General features: G+C 44.9%; 1 protein-coding gene across 1 annotated transcript in view; it reads left to right on the top strand.

The window, feature by feature from the left end:
• Positions 1-18,159, top strand: part of LOC144164798 (neprilysin-1-like) — a 508,128-nt gene that overhangs the window by 302,461 nt on the left and 187,508 nt on the right. Inside the window, exon 11 of the mRNA XM_077695065.1 lies at positions 11,579-14,492. Within this exon, the coding sequence (XP_077551191.1) occupies positions 14,359-14,492 (134 nt within the window). The 5' untranslated portion in view covers positions 11,579-14,358. The remainder of the gene's footprint in view (positions 1-11,578; positions 14,493-18,159) is intronic.

The raw sequence follows: 18,159 nt of genomic DNA, 5'->3' as shown, positions 1-18,159 counted from the left end.
TTCTTAGTCAGCACTGTGTTTGTGCCCTTGTGTACTACAAATATTTGTTTCATCTGGATGTCGTTTCGTTTGCTTATTCCCCTGGTACCCACTGGCACATTTTTGAGAACTTACAGCATCCTTACCCTTCATGCAATACCAGCTGTCACCTTAATTCTCTTTTTTTCCCAACGCACAATGAGGGAACAGACATTACAAAGGCTGTGTTGGCCCTACACACGCATTCTGTATTAGTAACCCTGTGACCTCAATGAAGAATCAGTACACAGTCCTTCTTTCATCTGCACCTGCCTCCCACACAAGCTTTCATCCAATTTTTTTCATGAATTGAATCAAACAAAGGCTGTAGGTTCAGAACCGTCACCAACCGAAATGTGTAACTAAATGTTTTCATCGCTGCTATCACTAACAGTTTTCTATTTCGTGTCTGCAATGCCTCCGGCTGTTGTCCCGATAATATATTTTCTGAATCCTGGAAGCAGCCGTGAGCCACTTGCCACACATTTACTGGTTTCCCATGAAGCGGCAACTTTGTTTTGCATGAGGGGCGCGATTATAATCCCTATCCTTTTGCATCTTTTCATGTTACCAGTGGTCTTATACCCGTGCCACACGTACACGAAAAAAGGCATTAAGTGCTTAAGGCCTTAAGTATTAATGCCATCAATTCGCTGCTGCACACAAAAATCCAATGCCATTCGCTCTTATGCCATTTTTTTGTTGTTTAAGAGTTCCCCAGAGAGAGAGAGAGAGATAAAACTTTATTGGATCCATGCCATTCAGGAGGCGCTTGTAGCCGGTGGTATCTACCACTCACCGGCGACTGCCACATCCCTATCGATTAAATGGACCTGAGGTCCAGGTCTGAGCTGCGGAGCGCGGCCTTTCAGTGCTCCTCAGAGGTGATAAGTGGGAATGTATTTTGTGGGCATGCCCATATGATGTGAGCAAGGGTGGCGTTATCTCCGCACAGGCAACAGGCCGTGGTTGGATAGAGAGTTGGGTGTATGTGTGTCAGACGAGCTGGGTTGGGGAAGGTATTTGTTTGTTGTAAACGCCAAATGTGCGCCTTGTGGTTATCCAATTGCTGGTCCGCCGGTGGGTAGATCCGGCGGGAGAGGCGGTAGTGTGTTGTTATGTTATGAAATGTGACCAGGCGATCCCTCGCAGACCGCGCCCCGTGATAGGGATCATTCGCTATCACGGACGCCTTAATCTGCCTTCTCCCAATCATGATGGGAACCAAATGAAACCAAACAAAACTCACTACCAGAGTGCTCACGCGGAAACGTAGCTCAACTTCAAAATAAGATGTTTTTGAGCCCTGTTGGAGGCTAGTTTCTGAAGACGGGGTTCACAAAAGTAGCGGCAAAATGCAGAACGTCATGTTACATAATTTAAACTTTTCAGATTTGGCTACCGCTGGAAGGAGACGGCTGCTGCTGAAGCCACTTTTACAAATGGCTCCCATCATTTTGCAGCAAACACTATTTGTTATAATGTTTTCTTTCACAAAGAACATTTTGAACCCTCTCAGACGTTTTTTTTTCACTTTAAAACTGCAAAAATATGAGGACATTTCTCTTTTTGGTCATATCACCATCATGCGTAACTAATTTAGCGGCTTTGCGTCTCGGCATGCAGCACGCCCCGCCCAAATAATGGCATTCGGTTTCATAAGGCCTTAATTAAGCACCTAATGTGACTTTTTGCGCGCATATCACGGGTATTTAACACCGCCAACTTTTGCAAGTATGAGATTACGATCCTGCGGCTAAGCCACTACTTGCATTAGCTGAAAAATAAATAAAACACTCTAATGGCACCTTATATCCTATCCTTCACTGCAGTTCTGCACGTCATATCACGCATTGCTTAGCTATATTTTTCAAAGGGACGCTGAAGTATCAAACGTCTGTTTGTGTCAGTAAGGCATCGACCATGTTGAACATACCGTATTTCCGCGCGTGTAACCCGCCCCTTGCGTCTAATCCGCACCCTCAGTTTCAGCCCGCAGGAAAAGAAAAAGAAAAAAATCTTCGCGCATTGCCCGCACATTTGATACAGGAAATGCTGCACCAAAGCTACTGCACAAGTAACACAGCACATACTATGTAGACAAAGAAAGCATATAATTAGTAAGTAGAATACGCTGACTGCAAGGTGAAAGTCACAATTCACCTAGTGTCACTGCTCTCGCTAGAGCTCACTTGAGTCGCCTTTACGGCATGACGCGCAGTGCAGCTTCACAGCATAACGCGAATTGCCGTGAAGCTGCACTAAAGAAAAACCCCAAATATTGTCTGCACCCCTACTTTGCCACTGAAATTTCCGCACTTTTAATGCGTTATAGGCGCGAAAACAAGGTACTCTTCAGCGGCTTGCCTTTCAATGAAGCAGTATTTAATTTATGAAGCCAGAAATGCGGTAAAACATCACGCGATGTCTGTGGCGGCCAGACCAATTACAGTAGGGACCTAAAATGACGCTCAAATGTCTTGCAATGTGGGTGGACGATGCGGAAGTTCTTAAGGTTCCTGCGCACGCACTTCCACTTGGGTCAACGTAATGTCTCTTTTAAGGACTTACCGGGATATTTGCCACAAGCATATGCCCCAAATATGAAAACCAAAACCACAATTCATGTTTTGATTCTCTGCAGCAACATGCCTAGCTTGTGTCATTATCCTGGTTTCGCACATTCGTAACTTTGAGAATTTTCTTTCCATACTTCTGCCAAGTTGTCAACACGAAAGTGGGCTGGGTGAAACAGCCAGCCCCTCCAAGCGTATTCAGGGTAAGGAAGTATAGTACCATTCAGTGCCAAAAGACGAGCAAAGATGTAAGCAGTGGCTGAACACCCCCCGCGTCAGTGGAGGCCAACTGTAAGGCGGTTAACCCACACTTTCAGAGCTTTCTGGCTCATCCCTGTTGTAATGACGTAATCAAAAGAGGTGTGTTGACATGAGGCTAACTGTCCGCCGATTCACCACCTTGTCAGGAAGGTGCTGGCGCCCTGTGAAATTGAGACGCTGACCATCGGCCACCTCCGGGCGCTGGTGTGTGCCTGTGGATGGAACTCCCCTGTGCCGAAATCGAGGTTCCTGTGCAAAATTACACACAACCTGTGTCAAAAGTGCTTCTTGTACCTTGGTTCTATGCTTTACGCTGAATGTTTTGGTTGATTTTAGATGCCCTATAGTAAACCTTCTTTTCTGCTAGAGTGACATTTATTTGTGATCATGCCAGTTGACCATGCGCAAAAGCCAGAGCTCTACTGAATTAAAATCAGCGAAGCGTCTTTCACCAAAATACGGACCGCATGTGTGGTGTGTGGAGTTGCTTTAACTTCATGGTCTTTAGTAAGCTTAACGCCTTCTGCATACCCACAAAAACAGAGCCGGAGTCACCACAGCACAGATGTCTAGGCCCAGTTTTCACTTCACGGTCAATTTCTAATGCCATAACTGGATGGATTATACAACTGGTTTTGTCAGCGAAATTTAACAGCAAGCCTCAGTTAGCCTAGGAAAACCTTGTGCGTCACAGAAAACGAAAAAAATCAACAAGGAAGATGAAGAAAAGGAATATCACTTTTGAATTGATTTTTCTTCTAAAGGATTTAACATCAATGAAACTACAGGGGTCAAAGCACGGTTTAGGAACTCCCTACTCTATTATGTACATGTCATACTACAATGCCTACAAACTACTTAAAGGTCCCTTTAGCATGCTAACTCATAATCCTGATGTAACTTCTTACCCATATTTCTTTAAGCACACTGAGGTGTACCAATTTTAATCCCGATATTTTATAAGGATGGCTAACTCAACAGAGTGCCAACCGAGTGCTTTTATCTAACCATTACTATTACCCTCACTGGATAAAAGATGCCTATTCCACGTTCAACGTCCTTGCAATAAACAGGTTCCATTGTACTTCCATAGGGCACTAAAACTACCTACGTGTATATTTGTCGTTTGAAGAAAATTAAAGACAATTCTTCCCTAAAGAACATTTGTTAATAAGAATGTAACAATACAATGAGGCAATGGAAGCATCGCCATCATACATACTTGCACCAGGCACTCCAAATATACAATTTCTTTTGCCTCTTTAAAAACATTATTGGCTAATTTTTTTGGGAAGAAGCAGCAGCCACTTCTCTGATGAAGGCTAAAAGCGAGAAAGCCAATGTGTTGCGACAATTCAGCGGATATTTAGGATCGCCAGGTGTTCAAAATAAACCCAGAGCCCTGTACTATGGCTTGCCTCATTGCCTCCGTGTGTCGCCGTGTTACACCCCATATTAAATCATTTTTTCCAAAAAAACTGGTTATGAACATGTCAGCATGACAAGAAAGCGTTGGGAGTATTACCATTATGTATGTATGTATGTACGTGCGTATGCACACACCATGCACGTGCATGTGCACACGCACATACAAACGAGGCCTATACATGCCTTCCTCTATACAGGACTATACTCTTCCACACTTCAGTATCGCAGCCCTTCTTTTTCTCACTCCCACACCTCAATTATTCTGACAACAATTTAGCAAGCTGTATTTACTCATGGCTGTGGTGAAACAATACACCCACGTACTCAAGAGCTGTATGCACCCCACCTCACGCACCAGCTATATTTTACTACGTCATTTACAATTCAGGCCCTGACTGCACCTTGTGGTTATCGCAAGTGACATCAAGACACCCGAGTACGGGTTAAAGTGACCAAGTTCCGAGACATACTACAAAAATTTCGATTTAAGCAAGGCAGCGAAAAAGAAGGCAAATGCACAGCTCTGGAAGGTGCCTGCAAAAAAAATTCCATGATTTATTTCCACGTTTGGATGCAAAAAAGTGCAGAGCTCCAAGTATGCACTGAAATGATACCCTGATTCTTGTCTATTTTGGCCTGGCAATTCTTGCCAGGCTTATTTGAGACACACGTGCGTTATCATTTTCGAGGTTGCATGGGGTTCTTTCAGAACACGTGCACGTTTTTCTGTTTTTGACTCAAAAACACTTTGGTATTGCATGATTTTGTTAACTGCTGTTTCTTGCATCTATTCGAATGAGCACACAGTTAAAGATGCAAACCCTTACACTGCCGCTCCCCTACAATGGTGGCTCACTTTCTTGGAAAAAATCCCGCCATCTCGACGAATTGAATGATCATGAGAGGGGCGAAGCTAAAATGCTTATCGGTAAAACCGTGAAACATTCGCCCACACATCGTATAAAGACTCGACACGTTGTTAGATGTCTTGTTGACGGCGCGCACAATCTGAATGAGGGAAGGACATAAGGCGCATTCGTAGCCAGGCTCGCGTCTCGGTTTGTAGCGCAGTGGGAAGAGCGCCACGTACCTCCCGTCGCTGCCAGAAAGTCGTAGAATTAAATGGGCGCCGCCGCGTCAAGACCACCACTCCGCGTTCGCAAAGCTTGAGACTTCCAACCGCTCCGTCGACAAGCTCGTCGACGACGTCAGTGTTTGTGCTGATCATGTAAGGCTTGTTTGCGACGATGAGAATCTCATGGATAAGTTCGCAAATTCGGTGTGTGACATTTTAGCCACCTTGGCCGTCGCCTTCTGCAGAGCGTCTTGTGTCGCGTAACCGCGATACGTGTCTTGAGATCGCAGACGACGAACGACAACCTCTTCTTCTTCCTCTTCTTCTTCCTCTCCTCCTTGTTGGGTAGCAACGAATGCGTTGAACGTTGGACCTCTTCGTCCTATATTTGGTTGGCCAATCCCTAGGGGAATCGCGCAACAATCATAATCAGCGGTATGTACACAGCGCTACAAGGGACGGGCGAGGCCCGAGCCCCTAAAAGTGCAGCTAATTAGCCGTGGCAATACTCTCTTCTGCTGGAGGAGCCAACTTGCTTTCAAAGTGGATCTTTGCCTTGTACAGCGCAGCCTGCCCTGCCTTAATATCTACGAAGTCATTCAATTCGATTATGTATCAGGACCTGCAGAAGAAAGTCATGTCAGGAAATAATGAATTCATGCCGGACAGGCACACACTGCTTGAATTATACTTGCAGATACCTCTACCTATTTCCCTCGTGGTGTTACATCCAAAGCTAATTTCTTACGGCTTGCGTCATCAAGTACGGTCATCTGTTATAACACAGCTCGTCGTACACGAAAGTCCTTCACTGGGTCAAACGCTTTCTTTTTTTTCAGTAATGATGAAATGGGCGACTGAGGTACATTGACCGTTATTCCGACACCCTAACATTCTGTCCCACCGTGCTGACAAGCATGATTGGTGCATAAGGTAATTTCGTAAACTTCGTAAGATAATTTCCTCAATGTTTCCACAATTTCGCAGTTGAGGAAACAATCGTCCGAAAGAAAAGTCGTCCTCCGGGACGAATTCTTCTTCAACTGCGATGTTTCTGGGGAAGCTATATAGCTTTCCTTTGTAGCCCGTTCGCTGCATTCAAGAGGGTGTCAAACTTTCCTTCGCAAAACTCATGCTTGAAAACAGTCCCTGAATACGCAAATGTTTTTGTCCCCTTCTGAAAAAATCATGTGCAGTGTAACGACGAGGATGGTTGAACGCCAAGCCCACACTAGAGTATGTGCTACTCTGGAGGTACGCAGCACTAATAAAGAATACCTACAGCAACTCTCTGGTGTGAGGTCTATAACCCTGACGTTTAGGTTTGGGGTGTACGGCGCAAAGTTCACTTCCACCTTGTGGAAATTGAGCAATCGTATGGAATCCGGCTTCATGAGGTGAGGGGCCCAGGTTCGATTCCTGCAACGGGAAGAATTTTTTTCACCAACGATCATTCATCAACATCGACAGAGAAATTTGGCTTTACCGCAGGACGTACTGGCGTAGAACTTAATCAGTTATGACGCTAAAGCATCGCTATCAAGGTGAATATTAACAAGAAAAGGAAGCAACGCAAAGAAAATCTGTTCGGTTTGTATTCAAAAATACAAAATAACGTAACCCCTTTAGAATTAATAAATAGAGATTGGCTGCTGACCATGAAAAACAGGGCAAATGAACTCTTTTGAAGTTTAGGTTCCAAGTCCTCCGTAATCAGATAAGCAAACCTCATCTCGGTCGTACAGACACGACGTCACTCGTTGTTCGGTCACAAAGCAACTCTTCTACACTCTTCAATACTCATGACCCTTTTCTACGCTCAAAAGAACTCTTTTAGACTGACTGAGTTCCCTTGCCACATTGACTGTATAAAGAAGTCATTTTTCCTGCTATCGATAAGAGAATGGAGCAAACTAAGCATATCAATCACGAGCGCTACTTCAATAAACACATATCAGTATTGTAGAGTACGGTATGCTTCTACATGTTGCTTATAAAATAAACCACTTGAAATTGCTCATTGCAATTCATTTAATGTCAGTGTGTAATAGCACGAACATGGTTACTGAAACAGTATTGTTAGTGTACTTTATTTTTGTTCCCTGTATTTTTATGTGTTTCAGGACAATTATATTCTGTTATGCTTTTTTACCCCTCAAGTTTTTTGCCCTCGTGCTGGAATTTCACATGAGATTGGAGTATGAATAAATAAATAAATAAATAAATAAATAAATAAATAAATAAATAAAACATAGTTTAGGTTGTTGCAATAAACATTGGATTGCCGTATCGAATGCATTAAGGAAATACAAAAAATTGCCGTCATTTTGTCCCCCTGAGCCAATGGCACATGTCAGATAATGCTAAAATTCAAAAAGTTTTGTGGCGCATGAGTAACTTTTTCGGGGCCCGTGCTGATCATTGGTTTAAATGTTTTCAATACGGAGTTTGATTATACAGGAGTAGGAATGCGTTCCATTGCCTTGCCCATTATTCAAGTTACAAAATTTGCCAGTTTTTTCCAACATACCTTTTTGAACCCCCCCTGGTAGAATGTAACAACATACGTTTACCAGTCGAGCAGTAAGAGTGCTGCTAACAAGGGTTATTTATTACATATATTCAGATACAGCAAAATCGTTTGAACACAGCGTGTCAAAATCCGCAGAGAAATTTCAGTTAGGCTTTTGTTACGCCTATTTTCAATTGTCTATTTTCTTTAGTAACGCTGCCATGCCACTTAGTCGGTTTCATTGGGGATAATCTACTGGCGTAGGATGGAGTGGTAAAATCTTGTATTGGAGAAAAGGATGGATTCAAAATAAAGTTTTAAGCTATTCACCTTGGCTGGATCATCTATAATAGTTTGGTTAATAAATAAAATTTTGTTTATACCAATGCAGTCAGAACCACACCCCTCAATATAATGCCAGGATTGTCTCTCAATTAACCGTTAAGAATTTGTAAAAGATGCTCCTGGTATTCTTTTATACGTTTTTTATATTCTTGCGGTATCTGGCACAATTGTTTTATAGTGGCAGGTACGCTTAGTTCATTTGGATTTAGGAAATCGCGACTATTTCTTATTGATTAGTTTCAAAAAGCGTGATATCCCCCATGGATTTCACTGTGTTATTTTTTGTCGTTTGGAAATACCTGCACTTAGTAAAAATGCATCTCTGAGTTCCAGAAACTTATTTTTGAAAATACGCCACAGTTAATGCACAACCTTATCATTCGCCAGGTGCACGAAACCATACTCTATTATTAAACACACTAAATATAGTATTCTAAATTATACAGGTTTAACATATGCAGGAATAATCGACTTGATCAAACACTTAAGGTGACAAATATTTGTTCCTATAGTTGAGCCTGCAGCCTGATAATCACTTAAGCCCGGGATCACAGTGACCGAATTTACCAAGCCTGGCGAGCAGCAAATTGAAAAGTCTCAAATACACATCTCATGGCTCGGCTCGACAACGTACTGTAGAAGTTCATTAGTATTGACAATGTTCGTAATCTTTCCGCTAGCGTGGCTACATGCTTTCGCTACAGAAAAATCATTGCTCCAGTGGAGGTCCGAAAAATTGAAGTCACCAGCGAACACAATAACTTGATCTAAAGCTCCCGAGATAACTTAGCTTAAAATGCGTGTAGTGTCGCTGTATCATAGTTGACTGGCCGATAAACCGTTCTTGGGGCCAACTAAAAAAAATTATCAGGTAAAGTTACTCGACCGCACACTCATAGGGCTGCATCACGACTGATATCAAGGGCGGGAAAGCGCAAATCAGAAGCACAAGGATGAAAACGCCACCACTCATGTTATGCCTGTCTTTGCGATACGCAAAAGACCTTTAACAAGGTGTACTCTAGAGCGAGTTGGTAATTCACTTTAAAAATACCAATAGCGCGAATATAAACTAGGACACAGAAAGCACTCGTCCTGTCGTCTTTCTGTGTCCTTGTTTATATTCGCGCTGTAGCTACTTTTCAAAGAGTAATCAAACTATCTTGGAACACTTTACTGTTATGTGTGTGTACCCACCACCCAACGCTCGTCTCCGTATTCCGTCATCTGCTGGAAGTCCAGTCATTTATGCCGAGGGCTCCAGCCACCTTCATCTATAAACAGTTCTCCTCCTGTTTTGAACTGGCTGTTCTCGTCTCTCTTGGCCTACCACAAAAACAGTGTACATCATATGGCGTCAGAAGTAAACCGGAGCCCGCAAGTTTGGGGACTCCTTTCACACAACCTCCTACACACTTCAAGACCGGCGACAACGCTCAACAGAGCTCGCAAAGTTGGGGAGACGCAAACAACATCTACGGGCAAACTAGGGAGTACGCCACCAAGCCTAACGCCAACGAAAAAGCGCTGCTCATCCATGTATTCGGTCTCCACGGCCACCGCATCGAGCAGACGTTTCTCCCTCAGCCAATGAGCGCCGACCCAGCGCAGCCACAGGATCAGGTTGCGTACCCCCTTGAGCAATTCGACGCGCTCTACAAGCCATACAAAAACGTAATACAAACATCTGCTGCCTTCACCTGTATGAAACAAAAAGAAAACCAGAGCTTCGACGCTTACTTAACAGACCTGCGAAGGCAAGCTGCGAGCTGCAACTTTGAAGAGAAAACAGAACGGTTCATTGGTGACCGTGTCGTAGTAGGGATATGAGATGAATCACTCAGGGAACGACTACTTCGCGATAGATACCTCACGCTCGACAAAATAACAGCTCCATGGAAGGCTGTGGAACGTTCTAAAAAGCACGCCAGAGAGCTACAAGAGCCTAGACTGCATGTACAAGCCATACAGTTGCAGAGAATGTGGAACCAACAACAATTACAACAAACAGCTCCGAAAGTGCCCCGTCGTAAACAGCTGAAGCCTCAACATAAGTGTCCGAGCTTAGGAAGAATGGATAAACCACGCGAATGTGTAGCCTGCCACCGTAACTGCTGCAATTGTGGCAAATTTGGACATTTTCGAGCTTCTGAATACAAGGGCAGCGAGGCAACAATAACTTACGCCAAGGAGTCGGGCTACTCAAAGAGACGGAGCAGTAACACAGCCAAGAAGAGTTCTTTTTGGGGAGCCTCGATCTCCTGAAATGAAACTTCCGGTAAGAGTGGATGGAGACGGTTACCGTGAATGCCCATTACGGGTCGCTCAAACTCGACACTGGCTCACACGTAAACATCATTAAAATAAATTTGATAAACAAATGGCAACCGCTCCCAGAAACTAGAACAAATGTTAAAGTTACCACATATACCGCACAGGAATTTCCCGTCGATGCTGAGTGCGAACGAATGGGGCCGCCTCACGCATTTTGAAGTTCTTGCTGGTCAAGCATCCCCTCAAGCCAATTTTGGGAGCCAACGCTTGCAAGCGTCTAAGCCTTGTCGTGAGAATTCAGCCGGTGCGAACGGCTGTAGAATCATGCTCAGCAACAAGCAAACTCCATGAAGGTGCTCAGCGAGTTCCCAGATACGTTCGAGAGCATTGAAAAACAACCGGTATTTTGCTCTATAAAACTCAAGGAGTGAGAAGCTCCTACCATTTCATCACCGCGAAGAGTACCCAGCGCTCTCGAAAGTAAAGTGAAAGCTGAACTGCCACGTATGAAACAGAACGGCGTTATCACCGAAGTCACAGAGCCGACCGCATGGGTGCAGCCGATCGTCACAGTCGTCAACCTGTCTCAGGTCGAAACGTTGGAAATAAAGTCTACGAAGAGCGTACTTCTACTTTGTGCGTGTTCCTGCAGCAACTAAGGACTCCACTTCACGATATATATATATATATATATATATATATATATATTTATAGGAAATGAGGGGCTCGTTGAAAATAACACAGAAATAAGGGTTGGCAGTCGAGAAAACCTCGGAAAGCAAAGGGGAGGATGTGGTAGATCATTGAAACAGATTAAGAATTTGGAAAGAAAGAAAGAAAGTGAAGAAAAAATGCCCGCCAGGTGGGATCCGAACCCACGACCTCCAGAATACCGGTCTGGTGCGATCACCAGACCCAGTTGGGTTTCACAACAATAATGTTTGTTGAAACCATGCTGAGATGAATGAAAAAATAATTTAGAATCAAGATGAGCTACAATTTGAGATGATATGAAGTGCTCGAGGATTTTGAAAAGAATGCTGGTTAGAGAAATGGGGTGATAGTTGCTAATAAGTTGTTTATCACCAGATTTGTGAATCGGCACCGCCTTACCCTACTGTTAAGTCATCTGGTATTTCACCACTGCTAAGAGACTGTTGGAATATTTTCGACAAAATTACAGATGAGTACACTTTAGTATTTTTTAGAAACTTGTAATTTCTATTGTCGATACCTGAGGCTGGGGAAAGTTTCAGAGTCAATTTTTTGCAAAACCAATGGGATCAATTAAAACTTCAGGCATAGGTAGAAATGATGCGTCTTTGAGTGACGGGTGTGGAACTACTGAATCGTTTAAAAAAATCCAGCAAAATGGTCGTTGAATGCGGAGGCAGTCTGCTTGCCGGACGGCAGCTCACCAGCGCTCGATTTAATAGCTATTGTGTCGGCTTCAGGGCCTACCACTTTCCAGAATTGCCGTGGGTTATTGCAGAGCAGAGCAGGAAGGGTTACGTTATTAAAATTGTCTTTTCATTTATGCAATGCTTGAATGTAAGAGGAATTAGCTAAGCGAGATGCTTGCCATCATTGCGGCTGATTAGAACGTTTAGCATTGCGATATAAACGCTTTTTCTTATTAGCTAGTCGTTGGAGGGAATTCTTGTACCATGGTGATCATTTTGCTGCAGTTGATCTAAGCGGAATGTGCCTATTTGTTATTTCTGTAAATCGTTCCTTGAATAAGTCCCAGTTTTCTTGGTTTGATCGCGTTTTACAGTTTCCTAGAAAGTTATCAACAAAACATGATAGGGCGAAATTAATTGCTTCGTAGTCAGCCCTTGAATAGTCTGAAATATATTTATCTTTCTAGTTAGGACACAACGTAGGGAAGGGTAAATCAAATTGAATTTTTTGGTTGTTGCTGAAACCAGGCAGGACCGACAGCGATGTAATGGTGTTGGGACAAGTAGTTAGGACTATATCTACTGTATTTGCTGTGTTCGCCGCTATTCTCGTCGGCTGCGTTATCACCTGGCTAAGATTAAACGTGCTACAACGTTAAACACATGATTTCGGTTCAGCTCCCACAGTGACTGCGCAAGTACCGTCCGCTGCCGAAGTGATGTTAGGGAAGTTAGTCACCCAGAAGCATTATAGGACAGTTCGGGTGACGCACCACTACCAGATCCACTACGTCATGTAGAATATTAATGATCGAGCTGTCACTAGAAGGCGCACGGTAGCAAGCGCCGATAATAATTTTCTCGTTCCCGATTGCTAGTGATACCCATAAAATTTCTAGATCGCTCGGGACGTCAATACTACAAGATTCAATTTCAGAATTTACCGCAATCAGTACCCCACCCCCAGATCTGTAGTCTCGGTGCTGTCGATAAAAGTTATATTTATTTTTGCACTCTAGAATTTTGAAATCTCGTGTTTTGTTTGACAGCCAAGTTTCTGTAAGTACAGGGATGTCAGCTGAACATGAATCAATGAATGAACTCAGCTTTTCGCGTTTTTTTCTGAACGCTACGGATGTTAGTGGAGACGACTGCTACCCTTTGCTTAATCCACTTCCCCTCAACGATTGCTAACAGGTTGGGTTATTAGACTTAGGCGAAGGGGTGGAAACGTGGGGGCGGACTTGGCTGGTTGACGCAGCATTGGTAGGCGTATATGAATGAAAGGAAGTTTCTACGACACTCTTATTGGTGTGATCGTTCCGCTTATAAAAATTTGTTGTACTTCAGTTGCAATGAACCACCTTGGGCTTTAGCATATTCCAAAAGATTTTTTCTCACGATTCTGGTAGCAGGACAGACGTCCTCGCTTACGGAAATTTCACTGTCTTTTAGATTTGCACGGTTAGCCAAAATTTGAGATTTGCTTTTGGGTGAACATAATTTAATTATTATTGGTCGGTCACGATAGTGAGTCGCACGTCCAAGGCGGTGCGCGCGCACAATAGCATCGGTGCTTAAATTATTGCCTAAAGACTGGGATACTAATGCAAGTATCTTTTGCTCGGCATCGTGAAATGATTCTGGTGGTGACTCTGAAATGCCGTAGAAAATTAAATTACCCCGGTGAGCCCTATCCCCGGCATCATTTAGACGCAAATGCAGCGTTTGGCACTCTTGCTGCAAGGAATTTACAGTCTTCTGTGTTGTTTGCAACGCGGCCTGCAAGCCATCGATCTCCGCTGTTTTTTCTTTAAGATTTATTAGGCCGTTTCCAATGTCAGCAAGTTTCTGATGTATGTTGTCTTGTTGCTGAGATACATCGGAGATGGATTTTTTAAAGATATTTTGGCCGTTCTGGAGATCAATCGTTCTGGTGTGCAAGTCGCGGAGCAGTTTTGCTATCTCAGTCATGTCCGTTGTTTGCGAGCCGGAGCGGGTATCGGGACCAGGGTTGACCTCGACATCCCCGGCCATTACCAAAAGCTGTCGTGTGACAGCCGCACAATCGGAAAGAACATGTAGCAACACTTTGGGCACGGAAACTGCAATAGGGTACGATCACTAGTCTTTTTACTATAAAGAGATCGGAGGTAACTAACCTACAGAGCAAAGTAGCAGATGGGATTAGCCACCTGCATGGTGATGGTGTGTCCGTGCCCACTGAACCAGGATGCTCCCAGGTGGTCCTTTAAGTATACGGTGTTGCTTGACGTCACCGATGACGTGGATGCATCGGCTGGAAGCGTATCGTGATAGGTGTCGAGGGGAGGGCCGTTGGGCATGTCTTCGATGCGGCACGTGTGCTGATCGATCCATGATAGTTGTGGCGCGGCGACAAGTTGTGGCTTGATGTCGTGATCTTTGCAGAAAATCCAGGGCAGAATCGGCAGAGCAAAGTAGCAGATGGGATTAGCCACCTGCATCGTGATGCTGTTTTCGTGCCCACTGAACCAGGATGCTCCCATGAGGTACTTTAAGTACACGGTGTTGCTTGACGTCACCGATGACGTGGATGCATCGGCTGGAAGCATATCACGGTAGGTGTCGAGCGGAGTGCCGTTGGGCATGTCTTTGATGCGGCACATGGGTCTGATCAATCCATGATAGCTGTGGCGCGGCGACAAGTTGTGGCTGGATGTCGTGATCTTTGCAGAAAATCCAGGACAGAATCTGCAAAGCAAAGTATCAGAGCCACCTGTATGGTGATGCTGTTTCCGTGCCCATTGACTGATGGATCAATTGTTTAATTAATTGATTGATTGATTCATTGATTATTTGTAATTGAATAATTGATTCGTTGATTGATTGATTGATTGATTTGTTGATTGATTGATTGATTGATTGATTGATTGATTGATTGATTGATTGATTGATTGATTGATTGATTGATTGATTGATTGATTGATTGATTGATTGATTGATTGATTGATTGATTGATTGATTTAACGCACCGGCGCAACGCAGGCGATGAGGCGCGCCGTAGTGGGGGGCTCCGGATTAATTTTGACCACATGGGGACATTTACCGTGCGCCGAAAGCTCGTACACACGGGCGTTTTAAATGCAGAGCATTTCTTAGCCTCGCCTGTTCCTGCGTCGGACGGTGTCAACAGTTCCGCGTCCGCAGCAGGTGCGCCTCTCCTCCTTCCCTCCTCTCTCTCAACAGCAGCTGGCGCGCGCATGCGTCGTAGTCAGCCCGTAACAGGTGCGTGATAGCAGCGCGGTGGGGCATGGAAGGGCGCACGCTGCTTGCGCATGCGCGCTCTCCCCCCCGTACTGCTCTCCCTCTACTGCGCGCGCTGCAAATATAGCGGCTAGCGGTCGCTCGTGTTTCAGTCACTGCGTTGCTCCTTCCTTCCTTGGTTGACGCTCGTGCCCACGTTTACTCGTGTCTGCTACTCCAGCATCACGGAAGAAGCGATGGAAGCAACACTGCCTTCAATCAGTACTGAGGTCCCAATGCTCTCCATTTACTCGTGTTCCCCTCGCGGGAAGGCGCGGGAATTTTTTTGCTTTCCGCCTCCATCAGAAAAGCGGCCGCCGCGGCCGGACATCGAACCCGCGACTTCGTACTCAGCAGCGCAACGCCTTAGCCACTGAGTCACCGCGGTAGGTCTTTTATCAAATTGTTCTGGACGAACCTAGTTCAAGACTGCACTTTCACAACACCCTGGGGACGCTACCATTTTAGTAGGGTTCCCTTTGGCATCACGACTACACTTGAACTTTTTTAAGCAGTGATATACCGAGTTTTTGAAGGTCAGCTCACCGTCAAACCCTATTTTGAAGACATTCCAGAGACAGGTGGAAACGATCAATATCATGCAAACGACCTCAGAAAAGAGCACATTGTTGCGCGTGCAACAATTTGGAGTTGAACAAAGAAAAGCTGCAACTTCGATTGACGTCAATTACATACATTGGACAGCAGCTCTCCTCCTAAGGCATTGCTCCTGTGCTCCTGACCCCGACAAAGTGAAAGAAATTGAAGAAATGCCGAAGCCATAGAATAAACAAGAACTGCAGAGATTTTTCGGTGTGGTGATCGCCCTACCAAAGTCATACAGAACTTTTCCAAAATCACAATTGCACTTCGGCAACCACTCAAGTCTGATGTACACTGGCACTGGACCCAACAGCACGGCGGAATTGTCGACCTCATAAAGTCACAGCTGACGACAGCACCCGTGCTCCGCTACTTTTATCCCTCAAGTCCGTCCCGATTTCAACGGAAGGATGCTAGCTCGTACGGAATAGGATCCGTCTTAGTGCAACAAGGTTGACCGATCCCTTAGGCTCCTGCCACTCTTACAGCAGCGCAGAAGAAGTGCGCTGAAATCCAGGAGCTACTAGCCGTCGTATAGGGCTGCGAAAGGTTTTCCTACTAGACCTTCGCACGCCAGGTAATCGCTGAATCAGACTACAAGACACCAGTTTTAATGCATACCGAAGACATGAACATGTCCCTCAGAATTTCGCGACTTCTTAGTCGTCAGAGGTACCACGTAACGCTGACATACGTACCTGGGAACCAACTGACGGTAGCAGATACATTGTGAAGAACCCCAAACGCGTCAGCGAATGTAGAAACCGTGATAATCACCCAGAACTTCTTGTATCGGCCTTAGTGTAAGGAACTCCAGCCAAGTAGCGGGAAATCGCAGAGGTGACGTCAGCTCATCCAACGCTTCAGCAGATAGGAGACTACATCCAGAAAGGATGACCGCAGAAACTTGTTCAGCTTTAAAACCAGGCAAGGCCTGGTTGGTTTTCTTCAGAAGGGAACTTAATCAGAAGGGAACTTAACACAACAATACATAAGAAGGGAACTTAACACAACAAATGGCTTCGTATGTTACTGCCTGCACTTATTCATAGCGGTACCAGGCCAAGCAAGTGTCCTCAATACAATATCTCAGCAAACCGCAGCATTGTTTGCTGCAAGTGTTTTGCAAGCCAAAGTATGTATTCGCCGGAACTGTGCAAAGAAATCGAAGCTATTATGAAAAGCTGCCACATTTGGCAAGCACACCAGAACTGCAACCCTCAGCAGCCTCTGTTGGACAGAAATTTTCCCCATCACCTGTGGCAACTCCTTGCCATAGATTTCTTTGATTTCTTTCACCTCAAAGGAAAGACATACCTTCTTATCGTCGAGTACTTCTCTAAGTGTGTGGAAGTGAGACAAATAGGCACAAAGACTGGAAGCACACTAATACAAGCGCGGTTGCAGTACAAGTGTGCTTGCAATAAAAGCACAAAGAAGTTTTCAAGGTTAGGATTCTATTGTGTCGGATGAAGGACCTCCTTTTGAAAGCGAGGAACATTTGTTTCCGTTGCATCCCCTCAGCAGCGCCAAGTGGAGAGGGCTATACAGACAACCAAGTCAATGATGACAAAAGCACAGCAAGAAGGCAAGGACCTCGCTCAGTGCTACTTAACTACCAATCTCACACCGACTCTTAAAGGATAATCTCCACCCCAGGCCTTGACGGGCAGGAAGTGGCGAACGTTCCTACAAACCCTACTTTGCACACTACACCCAAGCTATCCCAATCGAGAGGCTCCAAGAACGTCTCAAGAAGAAACAGAAGCAACAGCATCAATGAGCCAACTCCAACAGAAGAGCCCTTACTCCAATAGTTCAGGTCAACCCGCATGGCTTCGCCACAACCAAGACTGGAAGGACTCAGCCATCATCCAAGCTGGTACAGTACCTCGCAGGTACACCGTCAAAACAGAAACCGGAGGCATTCTCCTCAGAAACAGCATTCACCTTCGACCGAGGACTTGAGCAACACGATACATTTAAACCTCACCGGAAGACTACGACATAGCAGAACCGAGAGCAACGCAGAGCCAATAGTATTCAGCACTTCCTCACCAGGGCCCAGCTCGCTCTGCCCTTCCCCATACTGCGCGCTCAGGAAAAAGAGTTAAACGTCCTGCGTGCTACCGAAGCACCGGAACTGAGGTTGTGTGAACTCAGAATAAGTAAAAAGGGGCGTGTTATGTGTGTGTACCAACCACCTCTTGCTCCGCTTGCTATTCCGCCGTCAGCTGGAAGTCCATTTATCAAAATGGTTCCAACCAGCGCCATCTATGTAGAACCACCACAACCTTCTTTTTCACTAAATAAACACTTCAACTCCTGTTCTCGACCGGGCTAGTCTCGTCTCTCTTGGCCTCCCACAACAGTAGTGTA

This window comes from Haemaphysalis longicornis, unplaced genomic scaffold (genome assembly GCF_048455015.1).
Source record: "Haemaphysalis longicornis isolate Haplotype H1 unplaced genomic scaffold, Haemaphysalis longicornis Haplotype H1 scaffold_14, whole genome shotgun sequence".
In the NCBI taxonomy this organism is placed as follows: domain Eukaryota; kingdom Metazoa; phylum Arthropoda; class Arachnida; order Ixodida; family Ixodidae; genus Haemaphysalis; species Haemaphysalis longicornis.
This window is presented reverse-complemented; position numbering and strand designations above follow the sequence as displayed.